Source organism: Trypanosoma melophagium, assembly GCF_022059095.1.
Source record: "Trypanosoma melophagium isolate St. Kilda chromosome Unknown ctg1segment0, whole genome shotgun sequence".
NCBI classification, from domain to species: Eukaryota; Euglenozoa; class Kinetoplastea; order Trypanosomatida; family Trypanosomatidae; genus Trypanosoma; species Trypanosoma melophagium.
In genome coordinates this window covers 412,559-437,256 of record NW_027125132.1, presented here as the reverse complement: position 1 = coordinate 437,256, position 24,698 = coordinate 412,559, and the positions used below count along the sequence as shown (strand labels likewise).

General features: G+C 38.1%; 11 protein-coding genes across 12 annotated transcripts; all 11 read left to right on the top strand.

Annotated features, from left to right (window-relative positions):
* Nucleotides 1-1,433: 1,433 nt before the first annotated feature.
* LSM04_001728 (Riboflavin kinase domain) lies at nucleotides 1,434-1,961 on the top strand (the record flags this gene model as incomplete). The annotated part of the gene is made up of 1 exon (XM_067335345.1): nucleotides 1,434-1,961. The coding sequence occupies one exon, from the start codon at nucleotides 1,434-1,436 to the stop codon at nucleotides 1,959-1,961; it is 528 nt and encodes a 175-aa protein (XP_067195010.1).
* Nucleotides 1,962-2,710: 749 nt separating this feature from the next.
* LSM04_000237 (uncharacterized protein) lies at nucleotides 2,711-3,463 on the top strand (the record flags this gene model as incomplete). Its single annotated transcript, XM_067335344.1, has 1 exon — nucleotides 2,711-3,463. The coding sequence occupies one exon, from the start codon at nucleotides 2,711-2,713 to the stop codon at nucleotides 3,461-3,463; it is 753 nt and encodes a 250-aa protein (XP_067194924.1).
* A 313-nt stretch (nucleotides 3,464-3,776) lies between these two features.
* On the top strand, nucleotides 3,777-4,982 carry LSM04_001996 (uncharacterized protein; the record flags this gene model as incomplete). The annotated part of the gene is made up of 1 exon (XM_067335343.1): nucleotides 3,777-4,982. One exon carries the CDS (start codon nucleotides 3,777-3,779, stop codon nucleotides 4,980-4,982), a length of 1,206 nt encoding a protein of 401 aa, XP_067195028.1.
* A 568-nt stretch (nucleotides 4,983-5,550) lies between these two features.
* Nucleotides 5,551-6,423, top strand: LSM04_007720 (Inositol polyphosphate kinase; the record flags this gene model as incomplete). Its single annotated transcript, XM_067335342.1, has 1 exon — nucleotides 5,551-6,423. The coding sequence occupies one exon, from the start codon at nucleotides 5,551-5,553 to the stop codon at nucleotides 6,421-6,423; it is 873 nt and encodes a 290-aa protein (XP_067195374.1).
* A 180-nt stretch (nucleotides 6,424-6,603) lies between these two features.
* Nucleotides 6,604-7,170, top strand: LSM04_009494 (uncharacterized protein; the record flags this gene model as incomplete). The annotated part of the gene is made up of 1 exon (XM_067335341.1): nucleotides 6,604-7,170. One exon carries the CDS (start codon nucleotides 6,604-6,606, stop codon nucleotides 7,168-7,170), a length of 567 nt encoding a protein of 188 aa, XP_067195484.1.
* Nucleotides 7,171-7,826: 656 nt separating this feature from the next.
* Nucleotides 7,827-8,297, top strand: LSM04_008272 (Dynein light chain; the record flags this gene model as incomplete). Its single annotated transcript, XM_067335340.1, has 1 exon — nucleotides 7,827-8,297. One exon carries the CDS (start codon nucleotides 7,827-7,829, stop codon nucleotides 8,295-8,297), a length of 471 nt encoding a protein of 156 aa, XP_067195400.1.
* Nucleotides 8,298-8,899: 602 nt separating this feature from the next.
* LSM04_000735 (uncharacterized protein) lies at nucleotides 8,900-13,117 on the top strand (the record flags this gene model as incomplete). The annotated part of the gene is made up of 1 exon (XM_067335339.1): nucleotides 8,900-13,117. The coding sequence occupies one exon, from the start codon at nucleotides 8,900-8,902 to the stop codon at nucleotides 13,115-13,117; it is 4,218 nt and encodes a 1,405-aa protein (XP_067194955.1).
* Nucleotides 13,118-13,872: 755 nt separating this feature from the next.
* LSM04_007153 (uncharacterized protein) lies at nucleotides 13,873-15,528 on the top strand (the record flags this gene model as incomplete). 2 transcript variants are annotated; one of them, XM_067335338.1, is made up of 1 exon in its annotated part: nucleotides 13,873-15,528. In XM_067335338.1, the coding sequence occupies one exon, from the start codon at nucleotides 13,873-13,875 to the stop codon at nucleotides 15,526-15,528; it is 1,656 nt and encodes a 551-aa protein (XP_067195340.1). The 2 variants fall into 2 exon arrangements, with proteins under 2 accessions (XP_067195340.1, XP_067195339.1); XM_067335337.1 differs by having other exon boundaries at nucleotides 14,536-15,528.
* A 746-nt stretch (nucleotides 15,529-16,274) lies between these two features.
* On the top strand, nucleotides 16,275-17,708 carry LSM04_005756 (Major facilitator superfamily; the record flags this gene model as incomplete). The annotated part of the gene is made up of 1 exon (XM_067335336.1): nucleotides 16,275-17,708. One exon carries the CDS (start codon nucleotides 16,275-16,277, stop codon nucleotides 17,706-17,708), a length of 1,434 nt encoding a protein of 477 aa, XP_067195247.1.
* A 291-nt stretch (nucleotides 17,709-17,999) lies between these two features.
* On the top strand, nucleotides 18,000-20,372 carry LSM04_001840 (Helicase; the record flags this gene model as incomplete). Its single annotated transcript, XM_067335335.1, has 1 exon — nucleotides 18,000-20,372. One exon carries the CDS (start codon nucleotides 18,000-18,002, stop codon nucleotides 20,370-20,372), a length of 2,373 nt encoding a protein of 790 aa, XP_067195016.1.
* Nucleotides 20,373-22,499: 2,127 nt separating this feature from the next.
* LSM04_002568 (DnaJ domain) lies at nucleotides 22,500-23,795 on the top strand (the record flags this gene model as incomplete). Its single annotated transcript, XM_067335333.1, has 1 exon — nucleotides 22,500-23,795. One exon carries the CDS (start codon nucleotides 22,500-22,502, stop codon nucleotides 23,793-23,795), a length of 1,296 nt encoding a protein of 431 aa, XP_067195064.1.
* Nucleotides 23,796-24,698: the final 903 nt, after the last annotated feature.

Below are 24,698 nucleotides of genomic sequence, written 5' to 3'. Positions count from 1 at the left end.
GAATACTAGTATTATTTTCGCAAATATTTCTAGGCTTGTTTTTTTCTTTTTTTTGTTTGTTTTCTTTATGTTCACTTTCTTTCTTACCCCTCTCTTCAATATATAGTCTCAATTTATTTGCTTTACAGCAATGATTGTATAAATATCGGTGGTTTTCTTTTGTTTTTTGATATTGTTCGATATATCGGTATATGTTTGTCTATATTTAGATGTTGGAGCGGACGCCTTTTTTTTTTTCATTCATTTATATGAATTTATTAAATTTATTTTCTCTTGGATTAATAATACTTTACCCACTTGAGGAGCAGAGTAGTGTTGACTGAAGTGGCCAGAGAATAATGAAAAAAGGAGTGTCTTTTTCTAATATATTTATTTTTTATTGGCTTTTGCTGTGTTTCAATGACTAATAGATACTTTTTCTTTCTTTGTTTATTTACGCTGTTTTGGCGGTTTTCAAATGGTGTCACTATTATTATTATTATTATTATTCCCTTGGCCGTTGGTTTTTTTCCCTCCTTTCTCTGCATATATTCCAATTCTTTTATTATTATTATTATTATTATTATTATTATTATTATTATTATTATTATTATTATTACTATTATTATTATTATTATCCTTCTTTTTTTTTGTTTTTTTGGCCCTTTAGGCGGCCCTTCAAGGAATAGGTTAAAATCATGGATTTCATGATATTGGTAGAGCAAAAAGAAAGGATGAAGAAAAAAAAATGAAAGGCGCAGAAATATTTTGGCTCCTTTTTTTTTTGTTTTGGTTTTCGTCATTTATGCATAAACTCTCACTTTATTCTTATTCCTCTTTTTTTACTTATTTGTTTCGATCTTTTTTTTTGTACCTTTGTAGGTCTTTCTTGTCGTGATTTCACTACCTTTCTATCTTTTCTTTTTATTGACTTTTTCTGTGGTCTTATCACTGTTCCTTTGCTTTTTTTTTTCTACTTACACGGTGATACCTTTGCTTTATGAAAATACTTTTTTTTGTGTCATTTTTTTTTTCTCTGTTTTCGTCTATATTTCGCGTGATTTCGGCTTCTTATGGTATTGTTATTATCTGCTTTTGTTTCTTGTTTATTATTATTATTATTATTATTATTATTATTATTGCGAAAACAATAAGCTGTCCCGACATTTTCCCATACTTTTCTTTTATTCGTCTTGTTTCGTGAGCTGTACATAAAAATCCTGTTACTCGTATAGTCTGGTATACCTGTAATGTTTTTTTTATAACTGTTTGCTTTATTGATTCATCTTTTCTTTATTTTTTTATTCTTTACCGTTTATTGGCTGTGTTTTTTTTTTCTTTGTGTATACTTTCGGATGAACCTTTATATATATATATATCCCTCACACAAAAGGAAGTAAAAATAAAAAACAAAAAAATAGAGGTACAATAAAAGAAGAAAAAGAAGAAAATAAATGAGCTTTAAACCATTTTTCCTTCGTGGAGAAGTAGTGCACGGCAAAGGTCGTGGAGGAACTCAACTTGGATTTCCTACAGCCAATATTGGACTCAACGCCACTGTGACGGATCAGTTATTACCGTACAAAGACTTGGTATTATACGGCTGGGGAACCGTTGTTGGTTTTCCTGGGAAAAGTGCAGGAGAAAGCATGGGACCATATCCTTTTGCCATGTCGATTGGATTTAATCCACACTTTCACGAAAAGGCGCTAACAGCAGAAGTACACTTTCTGCATAAGTTTGACGGTGATTTTTACGGTCAGGTTGTGAATGTTGTGGTGCTGGGAGTTATTCGCGGAATGCAGGCGTATAAATCCCTTGATGCTTTAGTTGAAGCTATTAATGAAGATATTCGACAGACTAAAGAAGCATTACAAAAACCAGAGCTCCTTCATTTCAAGGAGTTCCCATTATTATTATCATCTTCAGCGCGTCTTGGATCATCTGAGAATATCCCATTCTTTGAAACGTTGGACGCATGAAATGGTTCTTTTCTTATTGTTGTTGTTGTTTTTGTTTTTATTTTTTATTTTTAAATATTTTGTCTCTCGCGATTACTTTGAGAGTCTTTAAAGGTCATATTAAGCAACAACTCCAACAAAGTACTCCGTTTTTTTTTTTCTTTTTGTCCTTGACGTCTAACTATTTGAAATGAGATGTCTTGGAGATAAAGGTGGAGTATATATACGGATGAGCTGTAGCAGTTACACGTGAAGGGGGAATTCTAATGTGTTGGTCTTTTCCCTTTTCTGTCTGTCCTGCGAACTCTTTTATTATTTATTCGTGTGGGAAGCAAACTTTTCCCGTCACACCGCAGTGAGGAGTTCAGGCAGCGCAATAGTACCAGCAACAAAACAGCCGTAAGAAGGAAAGTATGTGAGAAAAAGAAGAATTGCGCACGTGCGGCGCAAAACGCTACGTGATGAAAGCTCGTTAGATACTTCACCTTTTATACAGGATACAAATAAAAAAGAAAGGGAAAATATGAGAGAAAAGATAAAAAGCGAAATGTATGTCCAGAGGACGATGCGTGTTGTTTTTTTTTTTTTGTTGTTTGTTTTTTTCTTTATATGGGAGTACGAATGATATTCTCCCTTATATATAAGGGACTGGAAACTAGCATGTATTATTAATTTCTATTTTTATTTGACGTTTATTAGGTGTATATTATTTTTTTTCGTTTAATTTTTTTTTATTCTTTTTTTTTTGAATTATAGAAAGAGACATACTCATGTATCGATCCCGTGGAGAGTTACGCTCCTATGCGCTACGCGTGTTCGCGCTTTACAGTACGAACAGTACATTGTCAGTTCCTTTATTTAAACTTGCATGGTATGTGCTTTGGGGAAAAGAGCCAGATGCGAGTGTTATGCAGCTGTTGAATGATAATAGTGATAATGGAAATAATCCTATTTTAAATGAGGGCGTTAGCAGTAGTGGTGCGCACTCTGTAGAATCCAATGCGATGGCAACTTTACCTGTATTTGCACAGCGGCGAAGGCAAATTCATGAAGAAGAATTCCTCCGTTTAGCCATTGTCTATTATGATACGATGGGTATAGAAGCCGCGATGTTTACCAATAGAGAAGGAATGACTAATAACTTGGAAGAAATGTGTGATGGAACTCCACGTGCTGTCATTCGTGCAGCTCGCTGGGCACACTTTGAAGCCCTCGCAGGACCAAAAGGTTACGTGACGTTAGAAGATATCATAACAACCGAACATGTGGATTGGCTTCGTCGGCCCTTGTGTAAGGTGGGAGGCGAAAAGGGAAGAAGAGAAGAAAGCTGTGAAAGTTCTCCATGGCAGCTTGAAGATGATGCAACTTGTACAGAAGTTAATAATAATAATAATAATAATAATAATAATAATAATAATAATAACGGGCGGATGGCATTGTTATCGCATGCGTTCGCTATTGCTGATAGTGATCATGATGGTCGAGTTGTTTTTAGTGACATGGAGCGTCATCTCTCTGGTTAAAGACTGTTTTTTTTTTTTCTTCTTCGGCTAAGCGAGTTCACACCCTCTTGAGTGTAATGTTTACTCTTATTCATAGACTCCCCTTTCTCTATGTCTTTCTTACCAATCTCTCTTTTTTTCGTTTTCCTCCTATTACCATATGATTAAGCCCTCACCTCATCCCATTTTCCCCTGTACATATCCTTCTTTCTCTCTTTCTTTTTTTTTCTTTTTCACATACACATATAATATATATGTATATACAGATATATAGAGATAATACTAATAAAAAAAAGAAAACAGACAAGCAGAGAGAGAGAGAGAGGATCTTATTATGCCGGACGGCGGGCAGCAGGTCTATTGGCACGATATCCCGCGATGCCCCCCGCCGTGGCGCAGAAGTGCGGCCCCAACACGCGCGGAAATTGTCCAGCAGCGCCGCTGCGAACGGGCCGGTCCACCACCGTGCGGCCGCCACTGGGGCATTGTGCTCGAGCCCTATCTCACCCCCCTGCTTGGATTAAATATGGCCATGCGGGAGCTGCGGGTGGCGGCCGTTACCCGCGAGGAGGCAGTCGCCGCTGTGGCCGCCGTCAGCGAGGAATTAAACGTGATGACACAACAATCGCAATCGCTGAATGGACGACGCATGAAGGCGGAGACGATGACGCAGCAGAGTAACGTCACCGCAATGGACGTGCGGGAAGCACCATTGCTGGAAGTTGTAAGGGTGTTGTGTAATACCCGTGGACTGGAAGTGACAACGTTTAGTAAAGCAGAACTTCGTCTCAAGAGACGAATTGGTCTAGCAGATGTTTTACCTAGAAAACGTATTGTGATGGCTTTTGATCGTAGTAAACCTTTATTTGTTTTTCTAACGGCAGTTACGGTACAGAAAAAGAAATGGGAAACAACATCGCATGCTAAGTTTTTGAACCTTGTGGCCCCAACCTCAAATCCAGTTCCGTGGCGTAGGCTTCTTAGAGGGGCAATACCAAATTTTCCATTAAATGAGTGTGTTCTTGTGGCAGTACAAAGATATCATGATGATTATGATGCAGACGGTTTTCCACGAAGAATTGCTGTACATAATCGAGAGGAACTTCCGCTTGCTGGCGACAGTGATGGTGATAGTGATGATAAGGATAAGGATGAGAATAATCTTGAAATGACGAATATTAATGAAGAATGTCTGAAAAATAAAGTGAATAAAATAAATAAAAACAGAAAGCGAGGACGTGATGAGGATATGGAAGAGAAAAGCTGTTATACGGAGTCTCCTGGTGATAGTAGTGATAGTGACTATTATAGTAATGATTCAACTTCTTTAGTTAGTGATGATGACAAATCCGAAGATGAAATTATCTTTGGACCAAACCCTATTTTCACTGCCAAGGATCGGTTGGATGATGATCCATTATTTGAAACCCCTGTTGCCGTTTTTCGAAAAGTCTCGAGGGGTAATCACGTAAAGCACGACTGGATTCAGCGACTTGTTCGATATAAGGAAAGAAAACAACTCTATGCGATAAACCACTGAGTTGTGGTTCCATTCCTACTCCTTTCACCTTCCCTTTCTGAAGAAATGATACATATATTGGAAACCAATTAAGAAGTACGATGATAATAATAATAATAGTAATAATAACAGTAAAGGAATCAAAAATGGTAATTAACGGTAGAGTTTTGCACAGATAAATCAGGATATATGTACATATATATATATATATATATATATATATATATATATATATATATGTGTGTATGTGTGTTGTACATAATTGTCTTTGTTTGATTTTTCTTACTTTTCGGGTGATTTATCTCTCTATTTATTATTTACTTTTCCGCTTTAGATGGCTTTTGTTGTTTCGGTGTTTCTCTCTTTGACTTTTTTCCCTTGTTTTTTTTTTTTCTTCTTTTTTCTTCCCCTTGTCAAGGGCTGGTGTGAGAGGGGCTCTATTATCTACTGGAGCCGTGTAAGGTATTCCTTTGCAACGGAGAAGGAACTTATTGTGGTTGGAGGCCATAAGAGCGCCATTCGGCGTGGGCCCAGGTCTGCTAATGGCGCAGAAACCATAGTAAAGGTTGTAACAGCGTGGGAAGTGCTTATGTATCTTCGTATGACTCTTTGTGTAGATGCGGGGATGATGGAATTGGCGAGATTTGCACCAACACTTGTGGCTGTTTTACCACCAACCACTGAGGATGTCAGTGACTGGATCTCTGTAGAGTCTGAAGATAATAGACCCAAGTTGAAGGAAGTCTTATTACGATTACAGCACGCCAGCGATAATACAGAGGGTTATAGTGAAGTGATGGACACCGCCTTGTGGTTTATATGTTTAATTGATGTAACTGCCACTATGTGTATGCCGTGTGTGGCGGATGTTAAACTTGGATTTTTGCGTCATTCTCCTCAAACTCCTGCGGCGAAACTGGAGCGTATTCGAAAGAAAAGAATCTCACAACCCTATGCCCTTCGTCTCTGTGGAGCTCATCACTATGTGTATCATCACAGTGACAATAATGAAAGACATTTAGAAGTGGAGTGGTGTGAAAAAGATATGGGATACGCTTTAGAAACAGAAGAAGAGTATCGTCGTGTTATTCGTGCCTTTTTTTCTTCCACTATTAGTATGCATGCAGATAAGACATTAAAAAAAAATGATGATAATGATGATGTATTGCTTGTGGAATCACGGTTGCAGTACTGTCGTCGAGTTGTGGAAAGGTTGCTTTGTTTTTTCACTTCTTCTTTAGGCCGTGCATTGTTGGAGAAAACGGCGTTTGTTTCAACATCACTTCTTTTTGTTTATGATGCCGGTGATAACAAAAAGAGTGATCCCTGTTCTGATAACAGTGATAGGAGTCATGTTTATTTAATTGATTACGCACGTTCTAGTGATCGTCGGTTAAACTACACAGAAGAGACGATTGGCTTTGTGCATGGAATTGAGAACATGCTGCGGTTTCTTTCGTAGACGACGACGACGAAAAATAAAATGAAAAAAGAAGAGAAGAATAAACTTACGGTAAATATATAACCTATAAACATTTTTTTTTCTTTCACTTTCTCATTATTGTTCGTTCTTATTCTCTTTTTCTTTCTTTCTTATTACTTCTTACTATTTTTTATTTCTTATTTAGATTAACAGGCACTCATGCAGACGAAAGGCCCCCACACTCTCCTCTCCCTCTCCGCCTCCACCTTCACAACAGACGGAGGCCTCACACGATCCATCGCCTTCGACTCCAAAATCTCTAATGACACACTAACAACAACAATAACACAACAAGGAGAAAAAGAAAAAAGACAACAACAACAACAACAACGAGAAGAAGAAGGAGAAAGGGAAAGAAATAGTCGAACACCTTTGGATATCATGACATGCGTTGGTGAACTTACATCCGTTTGGCGAGGTGGCGAGGATGAAGTCTGGCGTACACCCCTAACAACAACGCAGACGCGGACGCTACCAGCACGTATCGTTATTGATGAAAATGATCCCTTCTGGCGTCCCTTAATATTATACCAACAAGAACAACGGCAACAACGAATAGAAGAAGAGGAGGGGGAGGAACAAGAAGAACAATCCCCACCATCTCCATTGTCTCCTTTACAGCTCTCATTTTATCATGAAAGACAACGTCGGAGAACGCCATTGGGCAGGAGGGACGGTGAAAGAAGACGTCGTTGGCTTCCGGTACTCATGGATCATTTGGGTTAGTCTGCATAATAAATATGTAAATAAATATATAAAAAAAAGAATAGGATGATGGGTCGGCTTTTTTTTGTGAGTTTATCGGTTGGTTCTATTTATTTCACGAAGATCAGTTATTATTTTTTTCATATAAGTATTTATCATCACATTCCTTATTATTATTATTATTATTATTATTATTATTATTATTATTATTATTATTATTATTCCATACAGTTAACGGGACGCTACTGTGTGATGCAGTGAGCTCCGTGATTTCATGCTTCTGTGATTAGAGTGTCAGTCCTTATTTTATTCGTGTTGTTTTTAGTTATCAGTCAATACACTCTCTGCTCTTCTGTTTTTCACATAAACTTCTTATTTTTATTTATTTATTTTTTCCTATACGGATGTTGGTCTTTGTGTTTCTCTATGAGGAACAGCCTTTCTGCAGCAAATAGATGGAAGGTATTTTCAATCCAAAATGTTTTTTTTTTGTTGTTGTTCGTTGTTTTTATTAAATGATATTTTACCGTTTTTGAGTGATATCGTGTAGAGTTGATTTGTGGTAGGAATTAATTGCCTGTTTATCTGTCTCCTACACTTTTTCTTTATATATATATATATATATATAGTTTATATACAAATAGATAAATAAAAAGGAAAAAAGAAAAAAAAGATTGATGACGACCTCCCTGCCCTCCACGCTCGCCATGCAGCGCCGCTCCACGCATGACAGTCCCATGGGGCCCCTCAGCAGCCGTTCTTCCATCGTCATTCAACAGGACTCCGAATTGGACCCGCGGGCCGCAGTCATCAGTCGCGTTGCTGTTTATGTGGATGTGCCAGACGCCACACTGCAGACTATAATGAATATAGCGGTGGAGGCGTATAGTAAGTTTGTGCTGATTCCTACACGAAATACATGGAGAAAAGAGGAGGGGTCTAGAAAGGAATTGGAGAGGGAAATTGAGCGTACGGTGGTGAGGGATATTGCACAGCTGATTAAGAAGAATGTAGAAACTGCATTAGGTGGAACATGGCATGTCGTATATGGACGTTCCTTCGCAACTTATGTGACCCATCAAAGACGTTCGTTCTGTCATTTTCAATTAGATGGAGCTAATGTTGTTGTATGGCGACATGGTGGTTAGTTGTTTCTTTTATTATTGTTATTATTATTTTTATTATTGTTCGTCTATTACTTGATTGGTGTTTTTTTTTCTGCTTTGGCCTGTGAGGGTTTTAAACTTCTTGAGAAGGAGTGTGGACCAGCCAAGCATTGAGAAAGTATTCCTTTTTTTATGAGGTATCTATTCCTCTATGTATTGAAGAAGAAGGGAATCAACTTAAAAAAAGAATAGATGATAAAGTTGAAAAAAAGAAAAGTTTTGAAAACGAACCGAAAAAATCTCTTTGTGTTTTTTTTTCCTCCTTAATTCTCACTTTTTTTACCTTAACTGTCTATTTATCCACACATTTATGTGACATAAAGGTACTGGCGGTTTTTTTTTCTCTTTATTGCGACTCCTCTTTTATGCAAACCGAGTTGTTAAAAAAGAACGATAACAATTTAAAAAAAAAGTGGAAATATCCGTGAAGAAGTGTGTTTTTTTTTTTTTTTAGCAAGTGGGAGGCACAGAAAAAGAGTTTTAAAGTGGTGTAATGTTGGGAGGAAAATTTTAAAATTATCCTTTTTCAGATATCAGCTAACATTAAAGATAGAAAAGGAAAAGGAAAAAAAAAACAAGGAAAAATGGATCCATTCAAAATAACTTCGCTCCTTGCTGATGATAGGGAACATCTAGATCTTCTTAAGGAGCGTTTTGATCAATACCCAGACGGGATGACGTTAGAGGATTTTCGTGATGTATTTTCCCATTATTTTACTATGGAAAAAGGAAGACGTGATCCTAGTGCGCGGGGAGGACAGATATTGCGATCAAATTTAGGTGTTAGAGAAGAAGAAAGTCAAAGTAATTGGCCACGTGGTGCTCGCGGTAGTCTGCGGTGCTCTGAAGCAAAAGATTCAGTAGCTTTAAGGAGTAATTTAAATTTTGGTTCATCTACTGGAACATTAGGAGATGCCTTTAGTAGACTTCAGATAAATCGCAGTCTATCATTTGATTTATCAAGTAAATCTTTACGACGTCCTTGGGAAGAACTAATGAATGGTGGTAATACAGTTGAATTGTTGTTTACTAAGATTGATAGTGATGGTGATGGAATTGTAACCTGGGATGATGTATTGCAATTAGCCGTAGAAGAGGCTACACAGAGTATTACCATCATGACAGAGGAGATGCGATCCTACTCTTTTTCGCGTGTTTCACCGCGAATGAAACTTATTCAATCTGTACATACATTACCAAATCATAAATCTTTATTTGCTGTAGTTACACGAACAGATCCACTTGTATTATTAAGTAAGAAAGATTTTGGTGTAGCGAAACAATTTAGTTTAAAAGATTTTGAACATACGTATCCACAGCACGTAGATTATTTACCAGTTCCAGATGTTTTTCTTGCTTGTAGCTCACAGAATAAAACCATTCGTGGTTGGTGGAATGTTATATCAAATAATCGCACGGGAATTCTGAATCCACTTATATTAACAGATGTAGTTCGTCAAATGCGTACTTATCATAAAATATTTCCATATTCATTTTTTACAGGTGGTAGTCATGGTAGTGTAATGCACTGGCGAGTGCCTAAACAACGATCTGTAACAGAAATCTCTTTTGTAAACTGTTATGAAGGACTTCATTCACGTGATGTTGGTGGAATTACAGATTTTGCTCTTACAGATGAGTGGCTTTTATCTACAGGATTTGATCATCGATTAGTTTCTACTAATTTAGAAACTGGAAGATCTATTCTTATTGGACGACCACGTGAAACACTACGTTTTGTAGAATATAATGCCAGTTATGCCTGTTTACCAAGTGTATCGTACACTAATCAAATTCTTTTATGGGATGTTCGTACTTCTGCAGTAACTCCTGGTGCCGCCTTTGGTGATGAATCGGTTAAACAACACACTGCAGATATTGTTGGATTATGTAATGCCCCTGGTTTACCTCAAGTTATTACGGGTGACTCTGCTGGTGTAGTAAAGGTTTGGGATCTTCGTATGCTTAAATGCATACAAACTATGTATGCTGATGGAAGTGTTGGGGATGAACTTAATGTGGATTTTTTCTATGGTAATGAAGCAAATTATCAAGATACTGAATCTCTTGCTCTTCGAGAAGTACAAAAAGATGATTTACGACGTATTCATTCTATTGGCTACTTTGGAGCTACACAAGAAATTGTATGTGGCTCATCTGAAGCTATTTACTGCGTTAGATATAATCATCGTCGTGATGGTAATGCTGCAGATGTTGAAACTATTAATTGTGCTTGTTATGATTTACAAAAAGGTACTATATTATTACAAGGTCCAACCCGTACTTCTGTTTGGGATGCTGTAGATGGATTTAGAAAACGAGTCTTTGATCGTGCCTCTCAGACTAGTGGATCATATCGTCATCAAGAAGTAGTAGCTATGTGTATAGATAGTAGTCGTGGTCGCACTTTTTTTGCCCTTGCAGATGGTACTATAGAACTTCGTTCATCTAAAACATTTGCATTATTAGAAACTGTTGAGATGAATGATGTAAATGTAAATGAAATGCTCTATAGTTCAAGGCATAGTATGCTGGTAGTTATCACAACTAATGGAATCCTTTCTGTTCGTTATGATACAGAATCTGGTTTCTCTTCAAATGCAACCAATCTTACCCTTTCTAGTGAATCCTTACGTTCGTTAACATTAAGTGATGAAGTTGGTTTAATTGGTTGTTGTGATAATGCTAATCTGTTTTTCGTAGATTTTAAACAAACCAAATTGCATGCCGTTGCAGTTGCGGTTAAAAAAACACTGCGCACAATGTGTATACTTGGAAGATATCCTATTATGGCAGTAGGAAGTGATGATGGAGAGATTTCTCTCTGGTCAATACCACCAGCAGAAGAAAGTTATGCTCAATTGGTTTATTTCTTTATTGGACAACGAACAGATCTTGAGAAAACTGGACATACTCCAACACACTGTAGAGCTTCCTCTAAACATGTCTTTTTAACTCCAAAAGATTCATCCATTACAGTAACAAAGTTATCTGAGGAAAGTGCTCCTCATGATAGGACTTCAGCTTCTTCACCTGTAGAAGCTAAAAGAAAGACTTTAACAGATTTACTTCAAGTAATTGCTCTAGATGATAGTAGAAAAGATGGAATAGCTTGGATAGCCTGTGATGATATATCACATCGTCTTTTTGTGGCTGATCAAAAAGGAAATTTATTTGTTTATTCCATTTGTCCTTTTTTACAAGAATTTGGTTTTCAACGTTGTTCGTTTGAAAAAAGAATAAGATACCGACTTCGAGATATTCATAATGATTATACGGCATCATCTTATCTACCAGTTTTAGTGAATACGGTTTCATTACACAAAGGTCCAATTAACTACCTTACATGGATTCCTGCTTTAAATGCTCTCATTTCTTGTGGATCTGATAGTTTGGTTAAAATACTCAATAATGATGGAAAAGAAACTGGACAACTTTTTATGGATAGACTTCCACCGAAACGTCTTATGGATGATGCAGGATATATGGATAGTGTAGGTGATTGGCAAAAAATAGTAGAGGATCAAAAGAATCGTTATGCGCTTCCTTCTGCTATATCTACTTCTATGATATGTTCAAATTGTATGAAGTTAGAAGAAGAAATTAATGCTCGTCATCGTGCCTCAGAATTTATGTCTGGAGAGGAATGTACTCCACCTATTGTATTACCTACATTAAATGCAAGTCGTGGAGCTAGTATGGTATCATGGGGAACAAATGAACAGTTGGGAATACAACTGGCTAATTTTATGACTACATCGGGAGAAGATTCTGGGACAATTTCTGCGAAAAGTGTAACAGGAACACCTCTTACACATTCTAATATGGTTCCTGCTTGTGGTACTACAAATGCGAATACAAATATTAGTAGTAGTTCTGATAATAATAATAATAATAATAATAATAATAATAATAATAATAATAATAATAATAATAATAATAATAATAATAATAATAATAATAATAATAATAATAATAATAATAATAGTATTGGCGTGGGTACCACTATTGCTATGGCTGCCAATAGTATCGCACCTGTGTCTACTGCGACGATTACGAGTTCGAGTACTTTAACTACTACGAATACCAATACTACCGCTTTTGCTATTCCTTCTGTTTCACCCTTGGGTTCTACGCTTTTATCGCCTTCTCGTTTAGTGGCATTGGAGGAAAAAAAACAGTGGAGACCACTAAAGGAGAAACCGTGTTCCTTTCGAGAACGGGAATACGATCCACCAACAAATTCTGTCAGTAATTTAGCCAAATATTTCATGGATCTTGGTATGGGAAGTGGAATAAGACAAAAACACTCTCTTGTGGGATATGTAACGCATAACACCAAATGGTGGGAATCCATGCCAGTTCCCACCCCACCGCCCACATGGACTAAACGAAAAAAATATAGTCCCACATCTTCCATAAACATTAGTAGGGATATTGATACAGTTCAAACTACGCCAACAGAGGGATTGTCACTTACGGGGGCTTCTATCTCTCGGCAAGCTGCAAGGTCGCCTACATCGACGCAATGTACATTAGGAAGACCAGTTAGTGGCTTAACTTCAGAGGTACGAAATGCATCACGTATTGGAAGGACCATTCCAAAAAAGATTGGAAAAGAAAGACAGACATTCTGTGCATTGAAATCATCTGAAGAAACTGAGAAGGCTACAAAGGATAGCACAGAGTCGTTTCTTGATGGTGTAATACGTTCATATGAAAAAGAATTACACCGTTGCATACGCGGGAAAAAGAAAACGAAGCGTCATCAGGACAATAATTCTACCATTGAAAATGCCTAGTCTTTCTTGTGGAACTGGAAAAACGGAAAAAGAGAAAATATTCTATTCTGTGTATACTTTGTTTTATGTATGATGATGTCATTTTGTTGTTCTTTCTATCTGCGTGTTTGTTTGTAATTTGTTTTGTTTTGTTTTTTCTTCTTTTTCTTTTTCAGTCCATCTCGGAGAAGAGTAAATAATTGTGCATACCTCGTGTTTATGTGATTTCTATGCCTATATGTATTATACGATGTATACATTATTCTAACAAACTGGAAATATATATATATATATATATATATATATATGTATTACTATTACTATTATTATTATTATTATTAGTGTTTTTGTACCATTTTTTCCTCACCATATTATATTTTCCTATCATGACGTCAATAATGGTGATGGTTTTTTTTCAACTTCCTTGACAGGAAGAGGAACTTATACTGTGCGATTCTGTGACAGAAAAGGAATATGTGATTTGTTGTCTACAAGTCTCTCTTTTTCTTTCTTGTGTTTTTTTGTTTATTTTGATGATGCTGTTATTACTGTTGAACGTGTTAACTCTTCTATTTTATTTTTTTTAACTTATTCTATTATTATTATTATTATTATTTCTTTAACCCTAGATTCTTCTTTTTTCTTTCCAACTTCCCATTAAATTTCAGGTGGCCATAAACGATACGCACAAGGAACTGGGGAAATAAAAACAAAAATTAATGATAATAAAACAACAAGAATAATAATAATAATAATAATAATAATAGAAAAGGTATATGCAACGGCCAATGCCCTGTACTACTTTTGGCATAAACAAGGCTGTGTGTATGGTTGCTGGAGGAGTTGGAGTTTTGTTTTGCTGCTGTGCCTATCGCCGCTGGAGAAGCTCCCACACCTCTTCAGAGCAGTGCGCGCGTTTCAAATCGCCCAGTCCACACGAGCCGCAGGGGGACGAGTCGACGGAATCGCCGGATGGGGCGTTGGGGCGGAAACCCACACGGGCGGTTCCCGTTGAGGTGATTTCGAGTGAACTCCCCGCGGGCTGGCGGGCCCCGCCGGTTGTTTTTCAGCCGCCAACGATGGCCGTTCTGCCGCTGGTGCCCCCCGCCGCTGGGGATTGCTTTATCGTCTGTGAAGGACCACTCCCAAAGGTGGAGGATGGGGCGTCCTTCTTTTTGCATTATCTGCAGAATCAGACACTTTTTAACGTTGTGGCGGCGAATGGTGAGCCCGTGGTTCCATTGGATAAAGTGGGGCTCTCGTGTTTATCCGGCTGCTTTACGCATATTATCTTAAACCCAGATGAGGAAATGGGTATCGTACTTGGGCGTAATGGACCATATATTCTATCACTAGTTATACCGAAATTCAAACTTATTTCTCTTGAAGAAGAGAAAAGTAATATATCCGAATCCAACTTTAAACTGTCGGATCTCCAAATGCTACTTAACGCATGCCGTCTTGTTCCTCTTGTGGATGGGTTCCGTTTCCCTGATACTCCTGTGGGTGTGGGAGAAGGACGTTTGCGTGTGACTTGCAGTAGCAGTAATTATATTGTTGTATTTGCTGTACCAACCATTATCTCTGTGAAGAGTGTTGTAAATGAGAACCGAAAAAGTAATAAGAATGGAAAATCCCTTTTCGTACTTGAAGGAGATGTATTACCAGATGGAAATATTATTGTTGACGCGACTGCACTAGATTCTCTTGTGAAAGGTGTAGCAATAGATACATTATTCCCAACCAAAAATGGAGGTTGTCTTCCTGTTTCATCATTTTTGACGCTTGTTTCCGTACAAGATCTCGTACATCAAACTCCTAATGATGATACAAATGGTAATAGTAATAATAAAGATTCCTCTACCTCTGAAAGCCTTCTTTCTAAGGAGAAAAAGAATAAGAAGGATGGAAAAGAAGAAGAAGATCGGGTGAATGTGGCATTTTCTCACTTCCCTCTCGGAGTTAGTTTTTCTGTTAACCCACATGGCGGCATAGTTCGCGAACCAGTTCTCACAGATGATCTTCTTCTGCTTTACTATCCATTGGGCGATGAAGGAATTACTGTATCACAGGAAACTACATCTGAGAGTGTTGTTGTACCACCATGCGCTGAAATTCGACGTTTGTCGCAGATTCCACCAACATGGGAAAAATATCTTGCTACAGATGATGAATTAAAACATAATGTTCTTTTTCATTTTACCGATTGGGTTAAAGAGAGAGTTTCATCCTCTATCTGTGAACTTAATGGTATCAGGTGTGTGCAAATGAATGAAGAAAAAGAGGACCACAGTTGTCGCTCCTATATTGTGCCATTTGCACATGAAATTCTGATAGTTCGATGGGAAACTAAAAGCAGTGAATGGGATCTACATCTTCCGCATCTACAACAATTTCTTGATACTCTGCATCTCGTTGAACCCACTGCCTGAGATAATGAGGTCAAGAAGTGCAAACAGAAAGTAAGTAAAAAAAAAAAATGAAAAAAAGGAATGAAAAGTTGTAGAAAAGAGAGAGAGGTACTAAAGGAAATGAAGAAAAGAAAATGAAAAAATAAGTAAAGTTATCCTGAACTACTTTTTGTAGGGCTTACTAGAACGTTGGGTGAAAGAATGAACTGAATATGGAGTGAAAAGGAGGTGGCTCTCTTTATGCAGTAAGGTGATGGAACATGATTTTCTCACATATTTTATATCAATTATGACAAAAAATAATCTATTTACGTTTTTGAAATGTAGCGCCTTTTTTTCATTTCTTTAGTTTTCGTTGCGTATTTTTCATTTTCTTTTCAGTTTCACTACTTCCTTTTATTTTTATTTTATTATTTTTTTTTTTACTTGCAGCGTCAAAACTGTTATGAGTCATCTGTAATCGTTGCTTCCAAGAATGACCAATTCTCATACCGACGATAATCAAAGTTACTCTCTTAAGCGAACTGCGTTGATGTTTTTTTTTTTCTTTTCCTTCTGTTGTAGTTGTGTTTCCTTGCTCAGAGTTTACAATACAGGAAAGGTAATGGTGATTGTAAGGGATGATTTCATGTCATTTTTGCTATTTCTTCTGTTTTTCTTGTTGTTGTTTCTTTTTAGGAAAGAATACAACAGAAAAGATTAATAAAGGAAAGGGAATATAGTCTTGTTTGCGTTTTGTTTTAAATTTTTTTTATTTTTCATTTGAAATGCTTAAAGGGTATACAGGTATGCGTTTTATCCATGTTTTTGTAGTGCTTTGGATAACCTATGCCACCTACACAATGGGTCGTCGACCCTTTAGTGTAGCTCGAGCCGATATCCAGCGTGATACAGGACTCACTGCAGCACAAACTTCTATTGTGGATACAGTTTTTACGGTTACATATACCGTTGGTCAATTGGGTTATGGTTACATTAAAAAAGATTTAGGAAATAAAGAAATTCTACTGTATGGAATTCTTCTTTCTAGTCTATCTTCTATGTTATTGGCTTTTTCCTCATCATTACTTTTCTTTTGTCTCGCATGGGCATTAAATGGTTTTGCACAAGCAGCTGGTTGGGCTACTTGTCTATCAATTTTAAATTATTGGATTTTTCCACAGGAACGTGGAAGAGTAATGGGATGGTGGTCAACAAACATGGCAGTAGGAGGGGTAGTTGGAAATGTATTGCCAGCTTTTCTAATCGGACAAGGTTTTTCATGGCGTTTAGCTGTTAGTCTTGAGGCAATGGTATTAATAGTAGTGGGTGGTATAATTTTCTTTTCTCTTATTCAACACCCTAATATGGTTAGATTACCTTCTGTTCAACAACTTGAAGAAGAAATTGTAACAGCTGAATTTTTACAGGAAATTGAATACCTTCGTTTAAATAAGGATGGTGAGATTCGCTCTCCTATGCGGTCACTTGTTTCAACAGATTCCATACCTGTACAACGTATCAAGAATGGCAGTTCGAATGAAAGGATTTCTATAGATAACAATGCTTATGCTTCCTCCTTGACTTTCTGTCAAATTACTTTGATTCCTGGAGTTGGTGGTATTTGTTTGTCGTATTTCCTACATAAACTTGTACGATATGGATTTATGTTTTGGCTTCCATATTTTGCAGTGGAAGAACTAAAATATAGTACCGAATCTGCAGGGTATGTGGCATCTTTTTTTGATATTGGTGGAGTTATTGGTACTATAGCGTCTGGTTTCTGTTCAGATTGGTTATTTCGTGGAAAAGGGCGAACGCGAGTTATTTTACTTTTTACTTTGGGTATGATTATTACCACTTGGTCTTTTGGTGCCTTTTCGCATATTTTTGTAGAAAGTGTAACACTCTGTACTGTGGCTGTCGCAGGTGTTGGATTCTTCTCATTTGCGATTGATGCACTAATGTCAGGTTCCTTTCTCCTAGATTTCCTTGAAAATGCTCAATTAACGGGACAGTCCGGAGCTATTACCGGTGTTGTGGGTGGTATGGGATCAGCGGGTTCAATTTTTCAAGGAATTTTTACAGTTGTGTTAAGCTCCAGTTCTTGGTCAACATTGTTTTATAGTTTCAGTTTAGCTAGCACTGTGGCAAGTCTTTGTTTGATCCACCCTCTTGAATCTGAGTTGAGAAATCGTCAAGGGACATTTTCATATGTATGATATTTTTGCTGGTGATTACATAAAATAAGAGGTTTCAGATATTAACGAATAATAAGAACAAAAGAGGAGGAGTGGGAAACAGCAACAACAACAACAAAAAACATAAAAAAAAACGTTTTTTTTTTTTTTGTTTGTTTGTTTGTTTGTTTCGTTTGTCAAAAAATGACTTTTAATTGCTCCTTTTTATTTATTTTCTTTTTTCTTTTTTTTCCTCCTTCGTCTCTCTTACATTACCATTGATAGTTTTTCAGCATCCGATAGAATAAGAGAAGAGAGACTTTCTTTTTATATATGAGTTTGTCTCAAACAGGAAAGAACGGCACCACCAGTGACAGTCCGGCTCGTGAATTCAACAATGATGAACACGGCGAAGCGCTGAACTGTGGTGGGGGCGCGTGGAGGGGCGGCAACCGCCGGCGGGGCGGGCGGGATCGGGGGCGCGGCCAAGGGCCCAGGCACTACGAGCGGGACGGCGACTGGCGCCGCGACCCCGGCGAGGAGGTGACTGGCGGCGGCGGCGGGGCTCCGCGGGATCGTGGCGGATATCGCGGCGGGGCTCCGCGGGGCCGTGGCGGATATCGCGGCGGCCAAGGGCCCAGGCACTACGATAATAACGCCCGGGATAAACAGTGGTCCAATTGGCGTCGTGGAGATGATGAGGAAGGCGGCTACAGTGGTGGTGGTGGTTCACGGGGCCGAGGTGGTGGCGGATATGGTCCCAGGCACTACGATAATAACGCCCGGGATAAACAGTGGTCCAGTTGGCGTCGTGGTGGGGAAGATGAGGAAGGTGGTGAATCATTCCCCAGGCGTGGACGTGGTGAACGTGGACGCTTCCATGATAATGACCGTGAATTCGAAAGCCGGAATCAGCAACAACAGGAACCAGAAGATAATAATGAACCACAAGCCACCCAACCTCCTTCAGAAGAACAACAACAACCAAGCCAACGTGGACGCTTTGACGTGGATTCCTATGACAGGCCACGAGGAAGGGGACGTGATCGTCAACCACGTGGTAGAGGAGGTTATGCCAGGGAAAGTGAGGAGGGCCGACAACATGAGCAGCAGCAACAGGAACAAGAAGAACAAGAACAGCAACAAGAACAACAACGAGTGACAGAAGATCCTATTTCTACTAACCCTAACCGAACTCAACGTGCACCTCATTTACGCAAGAACTGCCATGATGAAAAGGAAATTGAACAGCTTTTTGAGCATCATCATCAGCAGAAAGGTGTTTCCTTGGATAATTATGCCAATATTCCTGTCGATATTGTTCCACGTGATGTAGAGCCTGTGGAGAGTTTTGAAGATCTTTACGTTGAACCTGCTTTAGCCCTAAATATTGCAAAATGTGGGTATAAAAAACCTACACCAGTGCAACGATATGGTATTCCAGTCTGTCTCAATGGTGATGATTTAATGGCATGTGCTCAGACAGGTTCTGGAAAGACAGCTGCATTCCTCGTCCCTGTTGTTCATTATATCCTTAAACATGGTGTTTCTCCCGCCCGTAACCGCGTTAGTCACCCAATTGCTGTTATTATGGCTCCCACACGTGAGTTGGCCCTACAAATATATGATGAAGTTCGCAAACTAACATACCGTACCGATATCTTCTATGATGTGGTTTATGGTGGAACATCATATCCAACACGTTTTGAGAATGATATTCTTGTCGCATGCCCTGGTCGTCTGAAGGATATTTTTGATCGAAATATTGTTTCCTTCAGTCGTGTAAAGTTCCTCGTATTGGATGAAGCGGATCGTATGTTGGAGATGGGTTTTGAAGAGCAGATTGAATACCTTGTTGCATCAAGGTATACAGATATGCCACAGACCAATTCTCGACAGACACTAATGTTCAGTGCCACCTTTCCTCAGCGTATTTTGAACCTCGCTAAACGCTACCTTCGACAGCAGTACTATCTTCTTACAGTTGGTCGTGTTGGATCAACAACGAAGAACATTACTCAGAGGATTGAGCGTGTTCAAGAAGCAGAAAAGACAGATAAGTTGTTTGAAATTATTTACCAACAAAAACAAACTGATCTTGTCCTTATTTTTGTTGAGACAAAACGTGCCGCTGAAGATTTACACTACGCATTAAAAAGTGAAGGCATCCCAAGTGCTACTATTCATGGTGATCGTAAACAGTTTGACCGTGAACGCGCATTACGTGATTTTAAGGAAGGAATTACACCTATTCTGGTAGCCACAGATGTTGCCTCACGTGGTCTTGATATCCCTAATGTTGCGCATGTTATTCAGTATGACTTGCCTAAAGAGATGAATGACTACACACACCGTATTGGTCGTACTGGTCGTGCAGGTAACAAGGGTGTGGCCACCTCCTTTTACAATAAGAATAACCGCAACCTTGCTCTTGACCTTTTTAACTATCTAAAAGAGCACGAACAGGATATTCCTGTCTGGCTTGAAGACGAACGAGAAATTGTCGAAGGTGACCGCTTCCTAGGCATGAGCCGTGGACGCAGCGGCTGGAGAGGAGGTGGTGGATATGGAGAAAGCAGCGGTCCCAGCCGTGCGGCTCCGGTACTGCAGAACTCCACATGGGGCGAGTCCGTGCCTTCACGTGGCCGTGTACGTGGGGCTGGGCGCGAGCAGGGATACAGCGGTGTGGATGATGGCGGCTTTTAATGGAAATGCAAATGCTCCGTGCAGTCGTTGTAAGGCAAGGCTGCTGTGCATACACTCTATAATTACTGGAAGGGGGGAGGGGTTTAGTCTAGGCTAGGCTACACGAGACGAGGCTACGCGGCGTGCACAGAACCAGTGTATATATAGAAGAATGGTGGGCCATTTACTATCTAAAATAATAGTATTTTTCAGTTTTTTTTTGAATTTTTTTTTCTCTTTTTTTGTTACTGTTCTATACTTCTCTTCTCTTTTTTCTTTTGCTTTCCAAAGGAAAAATAAGTAAATCGAAAAAAAAAGGTAGTGAAACTCAGAGAGTAGGAAAAAAAGGGTGAAAATAGAGAGGAAGAGACAAAAAAACGACAGGTGAACTAAAAGAAAAAAATGGCAAGGTAAAAGAACGAAGAAAAAAGAAAAAAAAAGAGGAAATAAAGATGAATATTCATTCTCTTGCGTTATATCGTCTGTGTTGAAGAAGAACAAAAGTAGGAAGAAAAATTTACGAAAGAAACCTTTGTTGTTATTTTTCTTGTTTTTTTTTTTTCTTCTTTTTTTCTTGTTCTTATTTGTATTGGGGACAGGAGGGGAAGAGAGGGTCTCTCATGTCATTCTTGCTTTGGTTCTGATTCTGTCGTAAACCTTGGCAAGGTCGTACGTTACAATTCTACTTGCAAATATACTGATACGGATGAGTATATCATTCTTCTTTGTAACCGCAGTGTGTGTGCAGAAAAAAGGGTGGAGTGGATAAGGTGATAGTAGTAATAATAATAATAATGATAATAGTAATAATAGTACAGGGAATATGAACTAATGAGTATATATTAGTGGTGTAACGAGAGCTTTCATTGTGGAGCTCAAATGCCTACTTTCGTACGCATACGCATACACCATCCTCATATTCTCTTTTTGAAATCCCTTTTCTTCTTTTTTCTTTCTTTACAGTGGTTTTTTTTACTGGTAGTGCTGTTTTTCTTCTTTGTTTTTCTTCACTTTTACTGATGTTTTCCTATTCTTATTGTTCGAGGGAGTAAAAGGAAGAAACAAAGAAAGAAAGTGTTTCTTGGCTGGTTCTCCACCCCCCACACCGCTATCACCAACACTACCACCGCCACTATTATTACTATCACCGCCACTAACTTTCTTTTCTTTTTCTTTCGTTGTTTTAGTGTTTTATTATTATTATTATTATTATTATTATTATTATTATTATTATTATTATTATTATTATTATTATTAAAGATTCATATTCTTACACTACTACCGCTGTCGTTGTCGCCGAACTCGTTAAAGAACTCAAAGAAAAAAAAAAGAACCAAGTAATGAAGAGTAAAATAACAAACAAACAAAAAAAAAGGAACAATAAAAAAAAAGACAGGAATCAAACAAAAAAGAAAAGGAGCACGTTATGTATCCTGGTTTTTCTTACTTGACGTCGAAGGGAAGACTTATGTGTCTGAATGTGAGCTCCAGCTCTCACTACGTTGTGTTTTTCCGGTGTACAACTGCTAAGAGATTGTTTCTTTGGTTCTCTGTTTAATGATATCAATAACAGGAAATAAAAAAAAAAACACAAAAAAAGAGAAATAACCAGAGAAAAACAGAATCTATCTGAAGAGTGAAGAATGAAGCGAGAAAGAGCAAGAAAAGAGAGAGAGACAGGAAGGCGATGCGGAAAAGAAGATGCAGCCGAAACGATGAACAGGAAGAAATGCAATAGAAGAAAAAGAAAGAAAAAAAAAAGAAGGAAAAGAAAAATAAACTCATAATGAAAAAATGAGTGAGCGCCCTCACAACTGTACTGCTACTATCAGTTACGCAGTGGCACTTGGAGGCAAAGGAAGCAAAAAGTAAAAAGAAACATCCCTAGCAAGGGTTTTCGTTTTTCAATATAACCCTGTTTTTTTTAATATTCTTTCTTGCATTTCTCTCCATTTGTTCACTTTCTCTTAACTTTTCATTTTTATTTTATTTTGGCTGTGTTTTCTGTCTTTTGTTGTAGCGCTACAAGGAAGAAAGGAAAGGACTAAAGACATTACAAGAGTAGGGCCTTTTCCACGTCTTTTTTCCTGATTTTTGGCAAGTGAGTGCTATATATATATATATTATATATATTCGTGCTTATACAAAATGTTTTACCGTCGTGTCACTATTCTACGCGTTACGGCGTCCTCTTCCTCTTCATCGTACTCTTCCTCATCTTCTGGTTCCACCAAACAAACTCGTATATATCCCCCCTCACCGTATGATGTACTTGGTGTGACACCGAATACACCGTTTAGTGAAGTAAAGGCACGATTTCAACAACTCACACGTCATTACCACCCAGACATGCCGCACGGCGATCCGGGAAAGTTTCGTGAAATAAATGCCGCCTACCGATTAATCCGCGCCGCACAGCGTGAGCGGAAGTCAGAGAATATTAATGCAGAGAATTCTAGCAGGAGTGGTAGTGAAAGTAGGAACTTTTGGTCAGGCCGCGACTACAGAAATATGAATTACCGTGAGCACGATGATACCCAGGCCCATGAACAAGAGCGTAGAGATAGATATGCAGATCCAAAAAGAAATCCTAGTTATCTGCGTGATATTATGTGGTTTTATGAGGGATATGAATTGGCTTTTGTACTTGGTGCTGCTGTAGCAGTACTTCTAATTGCTGTTGATCGCTATATCCTCGTACAGCGTATGACCCGTGAAAAGCGGGCGCGATTACGAGCCATGGATGAGGGTTTACCTCCCAGTATGCCAATGGTTATTGATGATGATATGCTTCAAAAATACAGTGAACACGTTCCACAGGAAGCTATTGATATTGATAACGCCATGGTAAAGGAAAATGCCTACTATCGACGAGCTACTCAAAGACGTTTTGAAGATTTCCGAGAATTTCTTTTCATTTATGATCCTGATGGTGTAACTTCACGTAAGGTTACAACCTCACGTTTCAGTATTCAATATATGGATGAAAACCTTATTCCGCGACGTTGTACTCATGTGCGTGAGTTTAACTCTGAAGAAAAAAATAAACGTTACGGGGATATTATTAAAGATGTGTCTGAGACACTGAGCACAACCCCATGGGTTGCCCCAGACGCGCAGTTTATTACTCCACTTATTGCCAAAGGTCTTGCAACCATTCCAATGAATTCCCCAGATACTGCTAAATGGACCTTTATTGAGTATAAAGATAACGACACTGGGGCGGATTCTACGTGTTTAATGGCATTAAAGAATAATCGATTTGAGAGTCTTGGTATGTCTCAGCGGGTCACGGTGACGGGCAGTAGTAAACTGAGTCCACGACTTGTTGAGCAGCGGGAGGCGGAGCTGCAGGCAGGTACTTTGACGAAAAAGGAACTCCAGCAAGGAGGAAAGTTACCTGTGAAAGATCTATCTATTCCTCTTGAACACATGAGACTGTAGAAGTAAATTTTAAAGAATGCAGAGAGAGAGAGAGAGAGAGAGAAAGAAAGAAATAGAGAAAACGCCGCTGTGCATTGTGAAACTGAACCATCTGGTTATCCAACTGTCACTCAATATTGATGACAAAAGTACCGTTACAGGTTCGTTCCTATATATATTTGTATTGCTAACATTGTTGCTTCTCACCATTTTACTTTTTTCATCGTGGAACCCATAACATAAAAGAGATTAGTAGGGATTATATAAACTGTTTGATAGATGAAGAAGGATAGGGGAAAAGAGAATGTCCTTCTTTGTTTTTATTCGCTACACGTGAATTTCATCAACTCTACCTTTATTTTACAATCGCTTTACGTCGTACTAAAAAAAAAAAAAAATGCAAAGAATGTTAGGGATAGGGTAATCCAACATTTGAGTGTTAGCGAGAGAGTAACTTTTTGTTATTTCTGGTTTATCACCATTGTTTTTTTTTTTTTCTTTTTCTTTTTTTTTTTGGTTTCTACCGGCATTAAATTTTATCTTTGATTGGTACATTAGGTACAAAACATCTTTAAAAGAAGGTCTTCGCAAGTTCCCATTTAGACATATTATGGGAAACCACATCTTATTTAAGAAATAATATAAATATTAAATATTAAAATGGGGGTTTTGTAAAAAGGAACAAAACAATAAATTACAATTAATGTGATTCTCTTTGCAATAACCCTAGCGAGCATTTGCCAGAAAACTGAGGAACGAGGGGAAATCTACTGAACTAGAAGGAACATGATATATACTATTAAAATTGATCTTAATATCTTTAATTACACGTGACGAGTCTGTCTCGTTCAGTGTAATTGGAAAATATGAAGATCACAAAACGTAGTCCTTCTTTTTTCAACTCCTAAATTAAAAAGCAAGAAC